General features: G+C 42.3%; 1 protein-coding gene across 1 annotated transcript in view; it reads left to right on the top strand.

Annotated features, from left to right (window-relative positions):
* The first annotated feature begins 2451 nt into the window (after positions 1–2451).
* LOC132826912 (neurotrophin-3-like) overlaps positions 2452–19860 on the top strand; it is a 31441-nt gene continuing 14032 nt past the window's right edge. Inside the window, exon 1 of the mRNA XM_060843193.1 lies at positions 2452–2749. Within this exon, the coding sequence (XP_060699176.1) occupies positions 2732–2749 (18 nt within the window). The 5' untranslated portion in view covers positions 2452–2731. The remainder of the gene's footprint in view (positions 2750–19860) is intronic.

Raw genomic sequence — 19860 nt, forward strand, 5'->3', positions numbered from 1 at the left:
AAATAGGCAGGTTTCTAATCATTAAGGGAATCAACTTTGATCTCATTGGATGGTGATAAAGGAGCTTTCCACATCCATCAAAATTTCACCTGCACATCCATCAATGTCATTTATTGCTGCTCCCGATGCAGTCTCCTCTACATTGGGAAGACTGGGCGCCTCCTAGCAGAGCGCTTTAGGGAATATTTCTGGGACACCCACACCAATCAACCCCGCCACCCCGTGGCCCAACATTTCAACTCGCCCTCCCAATCTGCCAAGGACTTGCAGGTCCTGGGCCTCCTTCACCATCACTCCGTTGCCACCTGACACCTGGAGGAAGAACGTCTCATCTTCTGTCTCGGAATACTTCAACCCCAGGGCATCAATGTGGACTTCACCAGTTTCCTCATGTCCCCTCCCCCCACCTTACCCCAGTTGCAACCTTCCAGCTCAGCACCGTCCTCATGGCCTGTCCTACCTGCCAATCTCCCTGCCCACCTATCCACTCCACTCTCCCCTCTGACCTATCACCTCCATCTCCACCCCCATTAACCTATTGTACTCTTTGCTGCCTTTTCCCCAGCACCTCCCCCCGCCCCCCAATTTATCTCTCCACCCAGGAGGCTTCCTGCCTCTATTCCTGATGAAGGGCTTTTACCTGAAACATTGATTTTCCTGCTCCTAGGATGCTGCCTGGCCTGCTGTGCTTTTCCAGCACCACTCTGACCTAGACTCTGGTTTCCAATGTCTGCAGTCCTCACTTTTACTTCAATTAACTGAAAGGCTTAGTGCTGCTCCTACATTTTTTTGTTGAGAGTGTGGTGCTGGAAGAGCACAGCAGGTCAGGCAGCATCCGAGGAGCAGGAAAATCAACATTTTGGGCAGAAGTCCTTCATCATTCATCAGAGAGAGAGGGTGAGGCAGTTAAAGAGGGGCCAAGGATCTCAGAAAGAGAGAGGCCCTGAGAGAATAAGCAAGGGAGGGGGACAGTGAGAGAATGAGAGTGCTAGAGAGAAAGAGAGAGAGAAAGCGAGAGGAAGAAAGCTAAAGACGAGAGAGTCAGACAGCAGGAGACGGATACACAAATATTGAGGGAGACAGGGTCAAAGAAAGAGACTCAAGGAGAGATCTGGAGCAGGAGAGCCAGAGAGAGAGTGCGAGAGAGGAAGAAAACCAGAGAGGACAAGGCAGGAAGAGAGATTTGGAGAGAGCCAGAGAGAATCAAGGGAGACCAACAGAAGAACAGAGAAACAGAAACAGAGATAGGGATGAGGAGAACCAGATACACAAAGAGAAATAGGGAGACAGCCAGGGAGAGGGCAGATAAGCAGAGGAACAAAGAGAAATTGATAGAGAGAGATAAGAGGAGATTCAGACAGAGAAACAGATCAGAAGGGAGACAGGAAGAAAGAGACATATGGAGAGAGAGAGAGAAAGAGAGAAAGAAAAAGAGCATGGGAGCCAGAGCGAGAAAGAAAAAGAGACACAAAGATAGAGGGGAAAAAGGGAGAAAGAGAGGCATGGGGGGAGGGGTGGATTCAACAAGAAAGAGATGGAAATAGAACCAGAGAGAGATAGGGAGATTGACAAGAGGGGCAGAGAGAAATTTACAGAAATGGAGAGACAGAGATAAGGACAGCCAGAGAAAGAAAGAGAGAGATGTACAGGTAGGGAAAAAGAAATAGAGAGCCAGAGATAATGAGAGACAGATGAAGAGAGGGAGAAAAAAATATATAGAGAGAGAGAGAGATAGTGGAGAAGCGAGAGAGGGAGAGAGCCAGGTATATGGGGAGGGTCAGATGGGATGGGGAGAAGGTCAAAGAGAGAGAAAAACAAACAGAATGACAGTGATGGGAGAGAGCCAGAGGCAAAAATTGGGAAAGAGAGGGAGCCAGGAAGAAAGAGGAAGAGAGAAAGACACACTCCCAGATATGGAGAGAAGCAGAGTGAGAGAGAGAGAGCCAGATAGCAAGAACCCGAGAGGAGGAGACAGACAGATACAGGAAGAAAGCCAGAGAAGAATATCTTGAGAACGAGAGCGAGCAGCATGCCAATGGATAATAGTTTGTGTGAAAGATTTGGCTCAAACCCTGTAGCCTTCAGCGTTGTGGTATAAAGTTAATGACGCAGAGATTCATGTGCGAGTTGACAGCAGTTCGCTGAGCAGCTGCATGTTTCTCTCATTGTGTGGTTGCTGAAACCATTATTTTTTTAAAAAAGCCCGCATTTCTCCAGCGCTGAACGGCAGCAGTGGGTTCCAGATGCCCCTTCGGAACTCCGAGAGAAGGCACGGCGCTTGATCCTCAGCGGAGCCGGCAGCTCGGGGATGGGTCAAGCTGCTCGAGAAAAAGCCGCTGGCTGTTGGCTTCCGGAGGGGGTCAGTGCGGCCGATCAGTACCCAGGACAGTACCACTCGGAGGCAGCTTGTCACTGGCGTCGGAGTCGCTGCTAAACGTGAGCAGAGGTCACGGCAGCTTGTGTGTTAATGCTCAGAGCATAGAGGCATCTGACTGGCTACTTGGGAGCTGCACATTCTCGCTCTCTCTCTCTCTCTCACACACACACACACACATTCACTCACTCACACTCATCCAGCCACTGAGACTCATCGAGAAGATGAGCTGTTGCCAGTTCAGCTCCGGCTCAAAGAATTGAAGTTTTTTTTTAAAAAGAAGAATATATATATATAAAATCCTGTCAATATTTACACCTTCATGTCGGCGCGTATCTACGGGAACATACGGATGCCATGGTCACTTCTGTTACGGTAAGGAGGTTCCTTCCGTGGGTTTTAACTTTGTACTGTAGACTGGGGCAAAGTTTTTTAAACGAAACACAGGACTTCAAACTGAGCCAATATTTATTCCTTCATATGTTTGCACGGTGGAGTTTTACGATGCGAATTCTTGGAGACGTCTGGAATATATAGAAGGCAGTTCGTGCGGAAGGGGGAACCATACGGTTTGCATTAAAGGGAGCTCCAGTTTCTCCTCAGACTGCAGGGTTGTTGCCTCTGCTGGGGGCTGGGGGTTAAGAGCAGGAGAAAGTGCAGCTGGAAAGGGAAAGGGGGTCTCGTTTGAGCTCAGGGCTAAACTAAAAGTAACAGGAGGAAAGTGGGAAAGGGCTTTTGCTGCAGGAAGGTAGGCGTCCGGGAGGGAAACGCTGCTCTCTAGAATTCCGGGGTCTTGGAGGGCTTAGACATAACAAGGTCTGTGCCACAACCCGCCCCACACACACACCCACACAGACACACGGGGACATACAAACACACACACAAACAGACACACAGAACAGACAGACACAGACACACACACACAGACACACAAACACAGACACACAGAGACATGCAAACACACACACACACACACAGGCACACAGAGACACACAGATACAGATAGACACAAACACACACAAACACACAGAGATAGACACAGACATACACATAGACACAAGCACACACAGACAGAAACACACATACACAGAGACATACACACAAACCTAGACACACAGAGACACGCAGAAACACACAAACCTAGACCCACACACTCTACAGACACGGACAGACACACACACACACAGACCCAGACACACACACACACACACAAACACAGGGAACCAACGTGCTCCAATCCCCAGGGAACACACCGTGAGTTAATCAGGGCCTCTGCTGAGAGTGAGGCTGGTGTAGAAGGTATGAGGGAAACCCCTGGAGGGAAGGTTTCTTGCAAACACTGACACCCTCCCCCCACCAACTCCGTCCCAGGCGCTGAAGTCGATTTGAGTGCAAACAACTATATAAGAAAGAGAGGGAAAAAAGTAATGTGTCGTAACAAAACAGACGCGGAGCAAATGTTGAGGCAGGCTTCAGGACCATGCCTTTCTGCAACTTTACATTATGCAATCGTTGTAGGAATACAAACGGGGCAGGGTTTTTTTTAAGGCGGTGATTTTAATGAACAGTGTAAACAGCCCAGATCGCAGTCTCAGCAGCATCGCGCCTTGGATTGAAACAGAGCTGCAACCGGGGGAGGGGGTGGTGCTGGGGGGGGGGGGGGGGGAGAGAGAGAGAGAGAGACAGAGAGCGGGGCATGGAGAAGGAAGCAGCCTTTGAAAGCGAAAGTTGGTGTGACCGAGCCTATGACCCCCAGGCACCCAAACCCACCGCCGGCGGAGAGAGCGTGTTTCGGATCCCAGTTCTCCACCCACACACCCCCTCCACCCTTTCCCAGACCAGCCCTTGTTTGTTTGCGCGTTAAATGTGGTTTACATTTTTTGTGTGTGTGTTTCAACAAAGTGCTCGATCAGTTTTGACGTGTATCTGGAACATGGTGGGACTTTTTCCGTGCACGCTTTAACATTGATTAATGGGTCCCTGCGTTTGAAAGTGCCGTGGACTGCAGTTAGCAGTCACACATATGGTGGCAACCCTTCCACAGGCAGGTTTTTATTTGTCTGAGGAGAGCTGGAATAATTGCATATCGTATTTCGGACAATTAATCCTGCATTAGACACGCCTGAGCAGCACGGCTGTCTTATAGGCTTCCGAACACACTGCGGTGACTTTGTGCTGGAGTCTGTGCAAGTAACTCAGGAGTTCTTTTTTGGGGGGGGAGATGGAAACATAGGGTGACATCGTCCTCCCGAGTACCTTCCAACGAGTTTAGGTCCAGGTGGACACCCTGCCCTGAACCAACACCCCGGCAGGGCAAGCTCAGTAAAAAATGTGATGGGTCCGCTCAGGCAGAGAGGGAGACTTTCCTCTGCACTTCATCTCCCCTTGTATACTTCCATGACAGGAATATCCATACCACAGGCTCCCCCGGGCACGGTTCAAGCCTTGCCCTCCTGTACCAGACCCCCCCCCCCCCCAGGCTGTTTTAATGATGTGCCCGTGTCTCACTGCCCCAGGTTGCGTGCTGTGGGGAGGGGAGTGTCTCTCAGAGCCCCAGTTTGACCTCACCTCTCCCCTCCCACCCCAGTCCATTCACCTGCTCACGCATCTCCGGCTGCCGGAGGGCACTGGCGCCCAACCACCTGCCCCAGTGGAAGGGTCACTACCACCGTGCCACATGTGCTGTGTGCCGGAGTTACAGGTTGAGCGCAGCTCTGACTGACTGGCCCCTCACGCCGCTGTCTTATTGCGATGAGAGAGGAGCAGTCACTTCTCATTAAGGGGAAACTCGGGAGAGAACCGCTTTCACCCGAGCCACAACCTGCCGGCATCCCGGCCAGTCGTGAGCACTGCAGTGGGGTGACAGGTCCTGATAGTCCCCAGCTCACAGCTCGCCACAAACACAATCAGACACTTTTAAATGAGGACTAAGGTCAGCCGGGAGATTATACTGCGGTTTTCGAGATGGCTTTGGGAGAGAGAGCCAACGGGAAATCGGACTGACCCCATTGGTCAAAACCTGGTCCCTTAGCGTCAGGAAGTAAACCATCCAATTTTGTCTCTCTGCTCATTTGGCTATGGCCGGAGTGTGTGCATTGAGTTGCGTTTCTTATGGACGGGAGGGGGGATTTCAATGGACCGGGAATCAGGCTTAGGGGTGACATTGACAGTGTGGGACTCCAGAGGTAACACCCCCCACCCGGGTCAAGTGAAAGCTCCAAACTGGGCAGGACGAGCTCTGGGGTGACCTTACAGAGGTTTAGAAAATCATGAGGGACATGGAGAAGATAAATAGGCAAAATCTTTTCCCTGGGGTGGGGGAGACCAGAACTAGAGGGTATAGGTTTAGGGTGAGAGGGGAAAGATATAAAAGAGACCTAAGGGGCAACTTTTTCACACAGAGGGTGGTGTATGCATGGAATGAGCTGCCACAGGAAGTGGTGGAGGCTGGTACAATTGCAACATTTAAAAGGCATTTGGATGGGTATGTGAATAGGAAGGGTTAAGAGGGATATGGGCCAAGTGCTGGCAAATGGTACTAGAATGTGTTGGGATATCTGGTTGGCATGGACGAGTTGGACCGAAGGGTCTGTTTCCATGCTGTACATCTCTATGACTGTGACTCTAAGTGAGCGAACATGTTCTGTCCTTACGTTGCAAAACAAAAACTAGTTCGTTGCCCAGATGAGATCCTAAGCACCGAATCTACCAGAGAAAGGGCCAGTGGATCAAAAGGGACAGAGAGCGGATTAGGCCCTTTATTACCCGCTGTCCTACAAGCGAGGCAGATGGAATTTCAGGCTTTCAGTCTGCAAAACAAAAACAAAACTCCCTTTGCATTGAGAACAGACTCAAACACACACACACACAACTCTGTTCTGCTATCTTGTGCAAATCTTCCTCCAGGATTGCTCCCCCTCCGCCCACTCCACCCCCAAGCCCAGCTACACTGTGGTAATTCGGGGTCTGAATAGACAACCCTCAAATCAGAAGTGAAATCATTTACAAGTGCAGTTTGGGAGATGTCAATACATCTGACTGGAGAGGTGTGGATGAGCTGAGGGCAGGGAGGCCACACTGTTCTCCCTGGCCAAAAGCACACTAACCTCCATGATGCAGAGCGGAATGTTCTCCTCTGTACTGGTGGGGAATCCCGAGGGTTAAGCATGCTTGATAGTTCCTTCATACGCAGAAGGCGAGTCCATCAGGAAAAATCAAATAACACTGTAAAGGTGCCCCAACTTTGTTTTTTCGCGATATTGTAAAATTGCTTCTCAGTGATTTCGCTGAAAAGCAGATTCGATTCCACAAAGCTATTCCCGCAGACTTGGACTGCTTCCTCCTCCCTTCATTTGAGCATGAAACACCAAATACTTCAGCAAAGGTGATAATAAAAAATGAATGAGACTCCAAGCTGCGTCGACCACTCAGACGAGAAGTGCCTTTCGCTTTGAAAATTTATCATTTGCATTAACTACATCAATGGTTTAATCCGTAAGAGAATATTTGGATTCCTAATTTGAGAAAATTCATTCAAAATTGGATTTTGGGTAGGAAAGAGTGTTTCTATGGATAAGAGCGACACCTCTCGACCAATCAGCTCATTTCTGGTTTGGATCTGTATCAAAAATGAGTACATTTTTGTTCTCCAACATTAATAACACATGATCATCAGTTATATTAGGGCAATTGGTCAGAGGCCAAAATAGCGTTGTTTAATCCTTGAATACAATTCCGTTAAACATTCTCTTTACTAACCTATCACCTCTTTTCTGCACAATTCCAGTGCCAATGAAATGAGCAAAGTCTTCCAATCCTGCTCAGCATGCAGTCTTGACTTGTTCTCCATCATTTTACAGCACATCTCCGAACATGCTCTCAGTCATCACACAGAATATTCCAAACACATGCTAAATTGCTGCAAAATAGGCTGAAATCTATTTAACTTGCTGATGAATCTTTCTATCAAATGCAAGTTCCACTCCTTAAATTTCATGGATTTTTACGTTTGAGTGATGGCGTCCCTATGGACATCAACTTTTGTTTTCTGAGCCCAGCCCAGATTCAAGGGTTTAAAAATTTACTTTTTCACTACTCGCACCCAGTTAACTCCCTGGAGAGGCATCATCGGGTATTGTGTTACATGACTGACCAATCACAGAATGCAGGGAGTTTTACAAGAATGGTACCAGGCATGAGAGACAACCATTGTCTGGAGGGACCAGAGAAATTGGGACTTTTAAATGTTTCAATGGGACATAACTTAGCGTCAGCCAGCATGTGCTGTTCATGCTTAACTGACGTTGATGAAGTGAATAGCTGACCAGTTCTTAGGGACATCAAGAGCCAATCACATTTTCCTGGGAGTGGAGTCACACACAGGTCAGACCAGATGACGACAGACAATTTTATTTGCTGAGAGTGAATGAACTAGGTAGGTTTTAATGACAATAGTTTCATGCTCATCAACTCTGGTCCTTTTATTTAAAAAAATTCCTGATTTTTGAACTGACCCCATTGTCTCTAGGCCTTCGGTCTGGGCCTCAGCATTACTGATCCAGTGACATTACCACCATTGCTGCCTCAACAATTGTCCTCCTTAAAGCAGAAAAGGTTAGGGTAGAATTAGTAGCATTGTTACACATGAAGGATTTTTTTTGTGCCATTAGGAGAAATGGTGTTATATTCAGTAACGGGTAAGTCAAACCAGAGAGGATCCATTTAAGACAATTGGCTAAAAAGGATTAGGGAGGAAGTGAAAATTTTCACACAGTGAGTTGGTATGATCTGAACTGCACTGTCAAAAAGTATTGGAGGTCAATTAAATTGTAATTTTGAAAATGTACATGATATACATTTGAACAGGAAAAGAGGGCAGTTCTAGCAAAGAATTAACACTTGCATGATGAAATGGAGTAACTCATTAGATGTGCTACCATTCTACGTTTCAATGAAATTGTTGAGCTAGCATTATTGGAGTGAGAATGTTATATCTGAAAAATGTGTTGCTGGAAAATTGCAGCAGGTCAGGCAGCATCCAAGGAGCAGGAGGATCGACGTTTCGGGCATAAGCCCTTCTTCAGGAAAGCTTCTTCAGGATGGCTCCTGAAGAAGGGCTTATGTCCGAAATGTCAATTCTCCTGCTCCTTGGATGCTGCCTGACCTGCTGTGCTTTTCCAGCAACACATTTTTCAGTTCTGATCTCCAGCATCTGCAGTCCTCACTTTCTCCTGAGAATGTTATATGTTGACTCCATGCTTCTCAGTTAGTGTACATCTTAGCTGAAACTATAATTTGTACTAACAGACAACTGCACTGAATTGTCAGAGGCACCAAGTTTCAAATGAGATGTTAATCTTCTTCAAGTGGTGGTATAATGCCAAGGTAGAGAGTACACCTGATGTACTCATTTGGCTGTGATGCTCAAGTCATTAAATTGAAAGCTGTAAGACCAAAGTAGTCTAAATTCCATACTTTCAGGCCACTTATTTAGTGAAGAGTAGAGAGCATCCTAGGTGTTGTGACTAATGTATATCCTCCACTTTCACGATTAAAACAGATTAATTAGCTGTGTATCACATATTATGGGAACATGCTGCATGCTGAGTGTCCACCATATTTACCTTAAAGAACAACAGCCAATGCAGTAACAATAGCAAAAACACTAACTAAGGAATGGCAAAGTAAAGTAGATGCTGAAAACCTGGAATCAAAACAGCAAATGCATACAACTGCCAACATCCATGGATAGAAAAACATAATTAACATTTAAGATTGTTCGCTTTTCATCAAATGATTGACATGGAGCTTTCAAGTCTGTCAGTTAAATACACCATTGTTCTGCCATTCTCACATTCCAATCACTTAATCTGAACTTTCAGCTTCTTTTCTCCCCCAGCGCTCCACACCCTACCCCACCGCAAATGTAGCATAAATGCTGCCCTCTCTGCACTTCAGTGCAGTTCTGATGAAGAGTCATTTAGACTCAAAATGTTAGTTTGCTCTCTCTCTCCATTAATGCTGTCTGACCTGCTGTGATCTCTAGTATTTGTTGTTTTCAGACATGAAGTATTAACCATTTCTCTTTCCATTGATGCTGTCTGATTTGCTGAGTGTTGCGAGAAATGTTTTGTGCTTATGTCAAAAAACAATTAATTAGTTGTGGAGTACTAGGTTGAGAAATGTGCTGAGAAAATTTATGTCATGATATATCAATCCAATCTTTCTAACATATGTATAATTTTACTTAAGCCTCATTAGAAGAGCTTGTACATGGACTGAAAAATCTTCGAGGTAAATAGTGTGAAAGTAATGTTGGCTTAATCAGTTTTGAATGCTGAATCACAGTCCTCTGATTTATCATGTATTTGCTGAAAAACTAATGGAAAAGACATTGAAGAAAACCATTGAGAGCTTAGGAACAAAAGTTGAAACACATCTTTCTACAAATGCATTTTGAAAATCATAGATGTGCCAGTTACTCTGAGTTAATGGCAGGAAGTTGCAGCTCAGCAAGGAAGAAATCATAGGTTTCTGCCAGTTCCTGCAGCAAATTCATAATGTAGAATACAGAAGTCAAATTCAACACTGCTCAGAACTTCTACACAGTTGAATTGACTACCAGATTAAGATCAAACATAATGGTTTATATCACTGTATCAACTGTTATATCATCCTTCAGTGTATATTAGTTTAGATTATGCAAATCAAAAATGTGGTCATCTGACAAAAAACTTTTGAGTTGTGCAGTATTCCTCAAATTCCAAAATGTACAAACTTCAGAAGTAGGAACAAGCTCTTTAAACCTGTGACACCTGTCAACACCGGTCATAGATGATCTAACTCAAATCCAACTTCCTGCACTATTCCCATATCTCTTAATACCCTTAGCACCAAAAAAAAGTGATTGATGCCTTACCCTACTTAACAGCTGGGCATCCACAGCTCTCTTGGCTAGAGAGTTTCAAGAAGTAACCATCCTTTTAGTGAAGAAATGTATCCTCATATCAGTCTTAAATGGCTGACCTGATTTGAGATTCTGACCCATTGTTCTAGATACCCCAAATGAGAATAAACATTTCCTTAAGATCGATCCTGCCAAGTGCCTTAAGAATCTAAAGATTGCAAGCACATTCTTCTAAAATCCAAGGAATGTCGGCCTTTTCAATCACTTCTTAAAGAAAGTACCTCCCTTCCAGAAACCAGTTTAGTGAACCTGGTTGTACTTTCCTTTGGACCAGTAAGTTCTTTCTTGCAAAGAAACTGTACAGCAGTTTCCAGATAAAGCCTTATCTAAATCTCGCCTACTTATGGTAATATCTCATTACTCTTATAATCAAAATCTTTTCAAAATTTGACATATTATTTGCTTATCTAAGTGATGCCCCAGTAGCCTGCAAACATTCTATGAAACAGATACAAGGACAACCCAGTTTCTTGGGATGCAAATGTTTCCCATCCTCTCACTTAGCCATTTGATTTCTCTGGTTTTCCTACTAAAGTGAATAACTTTAAGTGCCGGAAGACTGGAGGTGGGCAAACGTGGTGCCACTGTTTAAGAAGGGCGGTAAAGACAAGCCAGGGAACTATAGACCGGTGAGCCTGACCTCGGTGGTGGGCAAGTTGTTGGAGAGAATCCTGAGGGACAGGATGTACATGTATTTGGAAAAGCAAGGACTGATTCAGGATAGTCAACATGGTTTTGTGCCTGGGAAATCATGTCTCACAAACTTGGTTGAGTTTTTTGAAGAAGTAACAAAGAAGATTGATGAGGGCAGAGCAGTAGATGTGATCTATATGGACTTCAGTAAGGCATTCAACAAGGTTCTCCATGGGAGACTGATTAGTACAGTTAGGTCTCACGGAATACAGGGAGAAATCGCCATTTGGATATGGAACTGGCTCAAAGGTAGAAGACCGAGGGTGGTGGTGGAGGGTTGTCTTTCAAACTGGAGGCCTGTGACCAGTGGAGTGCCACAAGGATCGGTGCTGAGTCCTCTACTTTTTGTCATTTACATAAATGATTTGGATGCGAGCATAAGAGGTACAGTTAGTAGGTTTGCAGATAACACCAAAATTGGAGGTGTAGTGGACAGCAAAGAGGGTCACCTCAGATTACAACAGGATCTGAACCAGATTGGCCAATGGGCTGAGAAATGGCAGATGGAGTTTAATTCAGATAAATGTGAGGTGCTGCATTTTGGGAAAAGCAAATCTTAGCAGGACTTATACAGTTAATGGTAAGATCCTAGGGAGTGTTGCTGAACAAAGAGACCATGGAGTGCAGGTACATAGCTCCTTGAAAGGGGAATTGCAGGTAGATATGATAGTGAAGAAGGCGTTTGGCATGCTTTCCTTTATCGGTCAGAATATTGAGTACAGGGGTTGGGAGGTCATGTTGCAACTGTACAGGACATTGGTTAGGCCACTGTTGGAATATTGTGTGCAATTCTGGTCTCCTTCCTATTGGAAAGATGTTGTGAAACTTGAAAGGATTCAGAAAAGATTTACAAGGATGTTGCCAGGGTTGGAGGATTTGTGCTAGAGGGAGAGGCTGAACAGGCTGGGGCTGTTTTCCCTCGAGTGTCGAAGGCAGAGGAGTGACCTTATAGAAGTTTACAAAATTATGAAGGGCATGGATAGGATATGATTTGGAGATGTGTTGCTGGAAAAGCGCAGCAGGTCAGGCAGCATCCAAGGAACAAGAAATTCGATGTTTCGGGCATAAGCCCTTCTTCAGGAAGGCTTATGCCCGAAACGTCGAATTTCCTATTCCTTGGATGCTGCCTGACCTGCTGCGCTTTTCCAGCAACACATTTTCAGCTCTGATCTCCAGCATCTGCAGACCTCACTTTCTCCTCTATGATTTGGAGATGCCAGTGTTGGACTGGGGTGTACAAAGTTATAAATCACACAACACCAGGTTATATTCCAACAGGTTTAATTGGAAGCACACTAGCTTTCGGAGCGACGAAATCACCTGATGAAGGAGTGTCGCTCTGAAAGCTAGTGTGCTTCCAATTAAACCTGTTGGACTACAACCTGGTGTTGTGTGACTTTTAACTATGGATAGGATAAATAGACAAAGTCTTTTCCCTGGGGTCGGGGAATCCAGAACTAGAGGGCATAGGTTTAGGTGAGAGGGGAAAGATATAAAAGAGACCTAAGGGGCAACTTTTTCACACAGAGGGTGGTACATGTATGGAATGAGCTGCCAGAGGATGTGGTGGAGGCTGGTACAATTGCAACATTTAAGAGGCATTTTGAGGGTATATGAATAGAAAGGTTTGGAGGGATATGGGCTGGCAGGTAGGACTAGATTGGGTTGGGATGGGTCGGCATGGATGGGTTGGACCGAAGGATCTGTTTCCATGCTGTACATCTCTATGACTCTATGACTCCCTAACTGTGCAATGTTTTAAATTCTTTCCATCAGTTATGGTTGGGCCCACTCAATCAACCTGTCTATAATCCTCTGGAGCCTCAATGAATCCTATCCCTTGCTTTCTCTCCCATATAACTTTGTATCATTGGCAAACTTCGATATCTGATGATTAACTTCCTCTTCAAAGCCGTTAATTTAGATTGTAAACAGTTGAAGCGTAAGTATTGAGCCTTGTAGTAACCCACTAGTTACAATTAATCTGTTTTCTGTCAATGAATCAATGCTTAAACAAAGCTAATAGAGTTCTTGCACTCCCGTGGGCCCTATGTTTACATAATAACATCATGTCTAGTCACTTAAAATGAGTTTTGAGAACTTAAATATGTTACGTCTGCTGATTATCTCATATCCAGCTCATCCGACATCCCTTCTAAAAGTTCTAACAGTTTTATCAAATTTAAGTTCCCTTTCATAAAGTAGCATTGAAGTTTCTCAGTCATATTATGATTTCTATGTATCCAGCTGCCACTTTCTTAATAGATTTGAGCATTTTGCCTACCTGCAAACAGCTGGCTAACAGTCCTATCCATCTCCATTTTCCCACTTCCTCCTTTCTTAAATAGCAGAGTTTTGTTTTGTCTTCCTTTTCACTGAAATGTTCTAGAATTTAGGAAATTAGAGAAGATTCACTATCACTAGTGCATTTAATATCCCAAAAAAAATCACCAGGTCCAAGGTATTTATTACCACTAAGTCCCGTTAATTTTTCTCGAATTTTCTTTTAGCACTTATCATTGATGCACTTGCATTTGACTTATTTTTCTCATCAATTGGTTCAGAGATGTTGTTACACACCTCTGGAGCAGGTGGGACTCGCATCCAGGCCTCCTGGTCCTGGGGTAAGAACACTACCATTGCCGTTTATTACCCAGAGGGATCTATGCGATGAATATTCAAATTGTATACAAGTAACTCAACAAAATGCATCTGACTGTTCGTTTTTCTAATAGCACTCTTGAAAAACCTTTTGGAATATGACTGACATAATAAGTTGAGAAAAATAGGCATTAAACATTAGGTTAAACTTGTGGCAGATGCCTGTACTGTCACAAACTCACAGCATTGAACTTTGTAAATAGGTTTTGATCCAAGAATGTAATAGTTGACCATAATTTTATTTCATCTTCAGACCACACAGCATATTGATTCTGAAGCTCTAAGGGTTTTGCATTTGATTAACATACGTTGGCAGTACCTATAAAGAGAAGAACCACCAGAGCTATGCATTTACTGCATGTAATATGGTGCATTTATGATTGATTAACTGTGGCACCCTTTTTTCTGCAACATAACATTTCTGTGAATCTTTGGAGTCCATTGGCCAGTTCTTGCTTCTGTAGCAGACTGTTAGTGTTCCTATTCCTACTGTGGGGTTTAAACACCTCTAGTACTGCCCTATTGTCAATTATAATTCAAGCTGCTCCTTTCCATCTAATAGTGATTATATTGTTTTTTATGAACTTAGGCTGTTGCACTTTCATTACATTTACCACCTGTTGTGGTAGTCTCTAGTTTGCTTGGATGAGTGTTTAATTTTTTTCAAAAAGAAAACATATCCTAGATTTTAGACCTAGTGACAAGGTTCCTGAGGGATCCTGGAAATTAAATCTGGCAATTATATGACTGTGGTTTTTATTTCAGAGGCTAGCAATGTTGCATGCAGAAACAACAGAAGCTGTCTCTCCAAGAATTATTGCCTTCTCAGATTGATTAAGTGATCCACAGTATCAATATTGAGACAAAGTCAGAAGTCACACAACACCAGGTTACAGTCTAACAGATTTATTCAAAATCACAAGCTTTCAGAGCGCTCCTCTTTCGTCAGATGAAATCAGGTGACTTCTGATTTTGTCCGTCCTAGTCCAACACTGGTAGCTCCACCTAAATATTGAAACAAGCTACTTGTTCATTTGTCCACGTTTTTTTCTGCCTGTGATCCAAGAATCACGGAATTCTTGAGCAACTCATGGCCACAGAGGTTCACAGTTTTTATAAAGAGCAATTCTTCTTTCAACCTCTCTGATTCCCCCGTGATTTACCTTACCTTCTCAGTTACAATTCCATTCAGTCTTGAGTGACACTGTTTAATGGTTGCATTACAGATATTCAGAGTGTCAGAGTGTCAAGGTGAAAGTTGGTGTGCTGAGCTACAGGTTTCCTCCTACTAATTTTTATCTTATCCCTTCCCGTCAGTTCGTATATCTTCAATGAAAGTGAAATCTTATGCTTATGATATTGTTGCTAAATCTAATTTGGTAAAGATAGAAAGTACTTATGATCAATGGTATTTTACATACAATTTATTGTTTTACAGTGAATGTACATATGTTGTTATTTGACAGAACAGTTGCACTGTCATCACAAACACTATCCTTAGGCCAGAAACAATCTCCTAACCAAAACCTCAATCCTGGTCTGTCCACAGGGCATAAGAGCTTCATATAGGACATGCTACATCAAGGCCCCTGCCTGTGGCACAAATTAAATGCAGTTTTATCCTGTGCATTGAAAGACAGGAACTATGTGGATAATAGTGAGGCCAAAAGGTACAGGAGATTGGAATGTGAAGTGCTATGCCACGTGAGATTCAGTGAAGACAAGGGAATAGCTTCAATCTTGTTTGGATTTTGCTATGGGCAATCAACATTCTTTCCAGCTGCTACTTCTCTTGTCTCTGTTAGTACTCTGCTGTAATCCTTTTCAAATGTCCTCATTACCTGTCTGATATACTGCACACATATCAAGTAACCAGAGAACTTCGCCTTAACAATAAACTTCAGAGAGGTTATTCAGGCAAACGCAACTGACTTTTAATGGATGAGGGGCATGGCATAAAAAGATCCCAAATTGGCACTATCTTGTTTAAAATTGAAAATTCAAAGTCCAAGGGCTAAAGCTTATTGTACCAAAACTTGGGGGTGGGGGTGGGGATTGAGAACATGAGCTAACTTAGAGATTAAATAGTTCCAAGCTTATGCTTTAAAAGCTTGTCAAATGTACAAGAGAAAACTTGTGAGGGGAGGGCATTAATCATGCCTTGGACTGATCCAGTTAGGAATTGCTGAGACAAAAATAAGGCATAAAACTTAAGGAAATGTCACTAAATGAATTCAGACTAAACAATTGGTCAGATTTGGGTGATAAAGAACATCTTTGAAGATATGTTAAAGGGAGATAATTGACCCATTAATGCGCATTGAGAATAATTATATGGATTGATTTAATAGGATCACTGTGAGTGGACTGAACTCCATCTGCATTAACAGTATGTAAGCTAAAGAATATGTCATCATCAGTTATATCTTGTAATTTCATGTATTGGATAGGATACAAATATTTTACAAATGTACTGACTTAAATTATTGGCCTAAAAGCAGAAAAAAAAATGGATCTTGCCATTCTATACATTACATGTTGAAATTTGTGATACTGATACAAGTTATTTAAGATGGATCAATTATTTCATTTAACTCTCAGGATTATAATTCCTCTCCATGGCAAACCTGGGTTATGTAGATTTAACTATGAGAAGAATTCAGAAATAAATTTCAGCTTATGGAATTGAGGACTACCTGGCTTAGGAGTGTTGATTTTATTTTGTCTTCTTGGACTTTATTAGTATATATGTTGTGAGTTTCTGATACTTTAAGATACATACATTTCAGTTTGCTAATAGTCACAGAAAATGTAATTATTTTAAGATTTGACCACTAATGAGGCAAAAGAGAAACATAGAATTTTGCAGAGCTTGCCATAGCTTCCTGAGTTTGCCATAGCTTTCTACAGGATTTTTCCACTTAGTCCCATTGTTGGTGCCTTTACCAATCTAATCAGTGGGCAGTGGTGGCATCCTGCCATTTGTGTAGGATGATGGTCATCCAGCAAATCAACTCCACTTGGATTTGGGATAGTTTCTTATGGTGGTCTATACTTAATGACTTAAGAGACCAATTTGTGAGAGGCAGGCTGTGTTACAATACCACATAAGATTGGTTATATGATGTCATTGTGGTTCATTTTCTCGGTATTGTTGCCTATTGTCAGGATTCTGTAGCCTTTGATCATTATATTGACACAAGTGGTCCACAGATGATGTTACTGTTTTCCTCTATGTTCAGCTGGTGGCTCCCAAGTGAAATAAAGTATCTTCATATCATCCTTGCACGCATCCTTGGAATTATTCACTTAATAGTTAAACACTGTTTTGATGGCTGCTTTCACTTTCTGTATGGGAAATATCCTCTAAACCTCTCACTTTGTTCTTCTGAAACTTGTGTTGTTTGGCGGCGAATGGGAATTTTTTCATTTATCTTACCATTAATTTTTCTAACTTTGAGATTCTGTTAATTTTTTCACTCTCATGAAAAGAGCACGTTTCTACAGTCTCTGTCAATAATTCAGTAATCAGTTTTCATTAATCTGTTTAAGCTTTGCATTCCTTCCTAATAAAGGATGCTCAGAATTGACATATCCAAGGCATGTATGTCAAAATGATGGTGAATCTAATGCCTCACCTTGATTTTTACACAATACACACAGCAGCATTAAGCAACAGGCAGATTAATAGTTAAACTCAAGTATCCAAAGTTTCCTGATCAGAATGCATCACCCCAACATTAGCTCCATCAAAATAATTACCTTGTTGCTGCCTCAGCATTGAATTGCTATTGAATAGAGTGAAGTTTTCTTTCAGTTTTGTAGATGTTAACTAAGTTAACCATGGGTAGTTAAGATTTTTCCATTTCAAAATGTTCTTTTAATGGCATGTTATAAGCTAATTACTACCAGCCAAGCTCTCTGACACTGAAAATTCAGAGTTGCATGGAGTCTTATTATTTTGGCTTTAAATCAGTGTTGGAGATTTTTAAAATTAAAATTTATATTTTCCTGATTTTTCTTTTTCTCTTTCTTTATGTGCTTGATTCGATGTTGAATTTATCCACTCTAGTTTATACTTCTTTGTTTCCTGTGCCATTGATTTATCAAGCTGACTATCTAAAGAGATACACAATTGTTTTCCCTGTAACTCAAGCTCCACCCAAGCCCCACATCCGTTTCCCTCACTAGAACATTATAACTTCACACTTGCAGGAACTTATGTTAAGAATGAAAAAACCTAAGCCTAAAAGAATGTAAAAACCAAGAATCACTCTAAATGATAGGCACTGATTGATATCATGTCACAAATTGTGTCCTAATATTCTAACTGTGACCTAATCAATAATTTATATACCTTTAGCATTATCCTGATTACCAGCATTATTTTTCTACTTTTGTAGTCTGTGACCCTGTTTATAAAGGCTCATGTACCCTTAAACAGTTTTGTCAACTTTGCTTCTCTATTTTGAAGATTTGTGTATTTGAATCCCTGAGGACATCTTTTTCTATTAATGTTATTATTTCATGGATATTTTCTATCATTCTTTCTTCCAAAAATAGAATTTTGCATCGCAGGTAGAGCAAATGTTGCCCATTGAGTGTGCCATAGTTTTCTGCAGGATTTATCCATTTAGTCCCACCCTTGATGCCTTTATCAATGTAATCATGTACCTGTCTTTGCTCGTACTTTTTCCTGAGGGTTGGTCCATGAGCATTGTTTAGATTGGTCCATTTATGGTCCACATACTGTAATTGCTTGCCATTGCCTTCTGCAGGACCACTGACATGGAGATGCTCCTGCTTTCCTTTTGAGTGTGTTGTGTTACAGTTTTGCACACAAACTTTCTTCTGCCCAATTTACTCTATCTGTGACTTCTTGTCACAGCTAACTGGCTTCTTCATAAGTGATCCTCTCTCCTATTTTTAAATTGTGTACAAATGCTAATATTTCACTTTTAATCCGGACCTAAATCACTAAAGAACACAATGGTCCTTATCTTGTCTACTGGGATGCAGCATAATATATTCTTCCGGAGTGTAAAATATTATGAACCATTATTTTCTGTCTACTTCTCTTTAAATTGTCTTATCGATACTATTTCATTCTTTGAATACCATGGACCTTAAATTTTACCAATTTCCTATATCGCATCAAAAGGGCTTCTTCAAAACCCCTTATATGCATCCATTGCTTTTCATAAATCAGTACATTCCATTAGTTCTTAAAATAGTGTTATTAAATGTACCAGACATGATGTATGTTTTGAAATGTTTGTTAATAGTCTTTAATTAGCCTATGTATTTCCAGGTTGGTAGTAGTTTTATACTATTTTATAGCCCACAGAATCTTAACATGTTTTGATATAACATAACCTATTGCACTGTCAGCTACCTTCACCCCCCCCCACCCACCCACCCCCACCTCCAATTATCTCTCCACCCCTGAGGCTCCCAGCCTCATTCCTGATGAAGGGCTTTTGCCCGAAATGTCAATTTTCCTGCATCTTGGACGCTGTGCTTGTCCAGCACCACACTCTTGACTCTAATCTCCAGCATTTGCATACTCACTTTTGCCTATGTTTTAACATAAGGCTGGTTGTTCTGAAATGACCTAGCTTATCACTTTTCTCCTTATTGAACAGAGGTTTTACATTGACAGTGTTCTTAAGGTATTAAAGCAATAATTGTGGTCCAACCTTTCATATTTCCTCTAATTTGTCTCAACATTAAGATTCTCCAGTTTGTGTTCCAACAATATTTCCAATGGTGCTGCCTTATGTATTGTTATTCAATTCGATTGTTCCATCCCTTCCCCTTGTACCCCATCATTCTCATGTGCAAACTGAGGCAGTGTGTCCATTACACTGTTCCTTATTTGCCACAAGGAGATTTTCTTTTTCATCACAATTGACCAGTTGTTTAACTATTCTTTTGTATTCCATGTGTTTATAAAAGTCTTCAGTACTTCTTGATACCTGTCTCAGTGTTTGTGATCATTTTTATCTTCCATTATAATAGCTTTGAAACTTTGCCTGCTTTATTTTGAATTATTTGCTGTGAGTTTTTCATTCAGATGGCATTTCTTATTTTCACAACTCCTTTAAAAAGCAATATCCTTTGCTGCACCACAGTTTTGTAGTGTGGGTATATACACCATCAGAAC

Source organism: Hemiscyllium ocellatum, chromosome 23, assembly GCF_020745735.1.
Source record: "Hemiscyllium ocellatum isolate sHemOce1 chromosome 23, sHemOce1.pat.X.cur, whole genome shotgun sequence".
Taxonomy (NCBI): Eukaryota; Metazoa; Chordata; class Chondrichthyes; order Orectolobiformes; family Hemiscylliidae; genus Hemiscyllium; species Hemiscyllium ocellatum.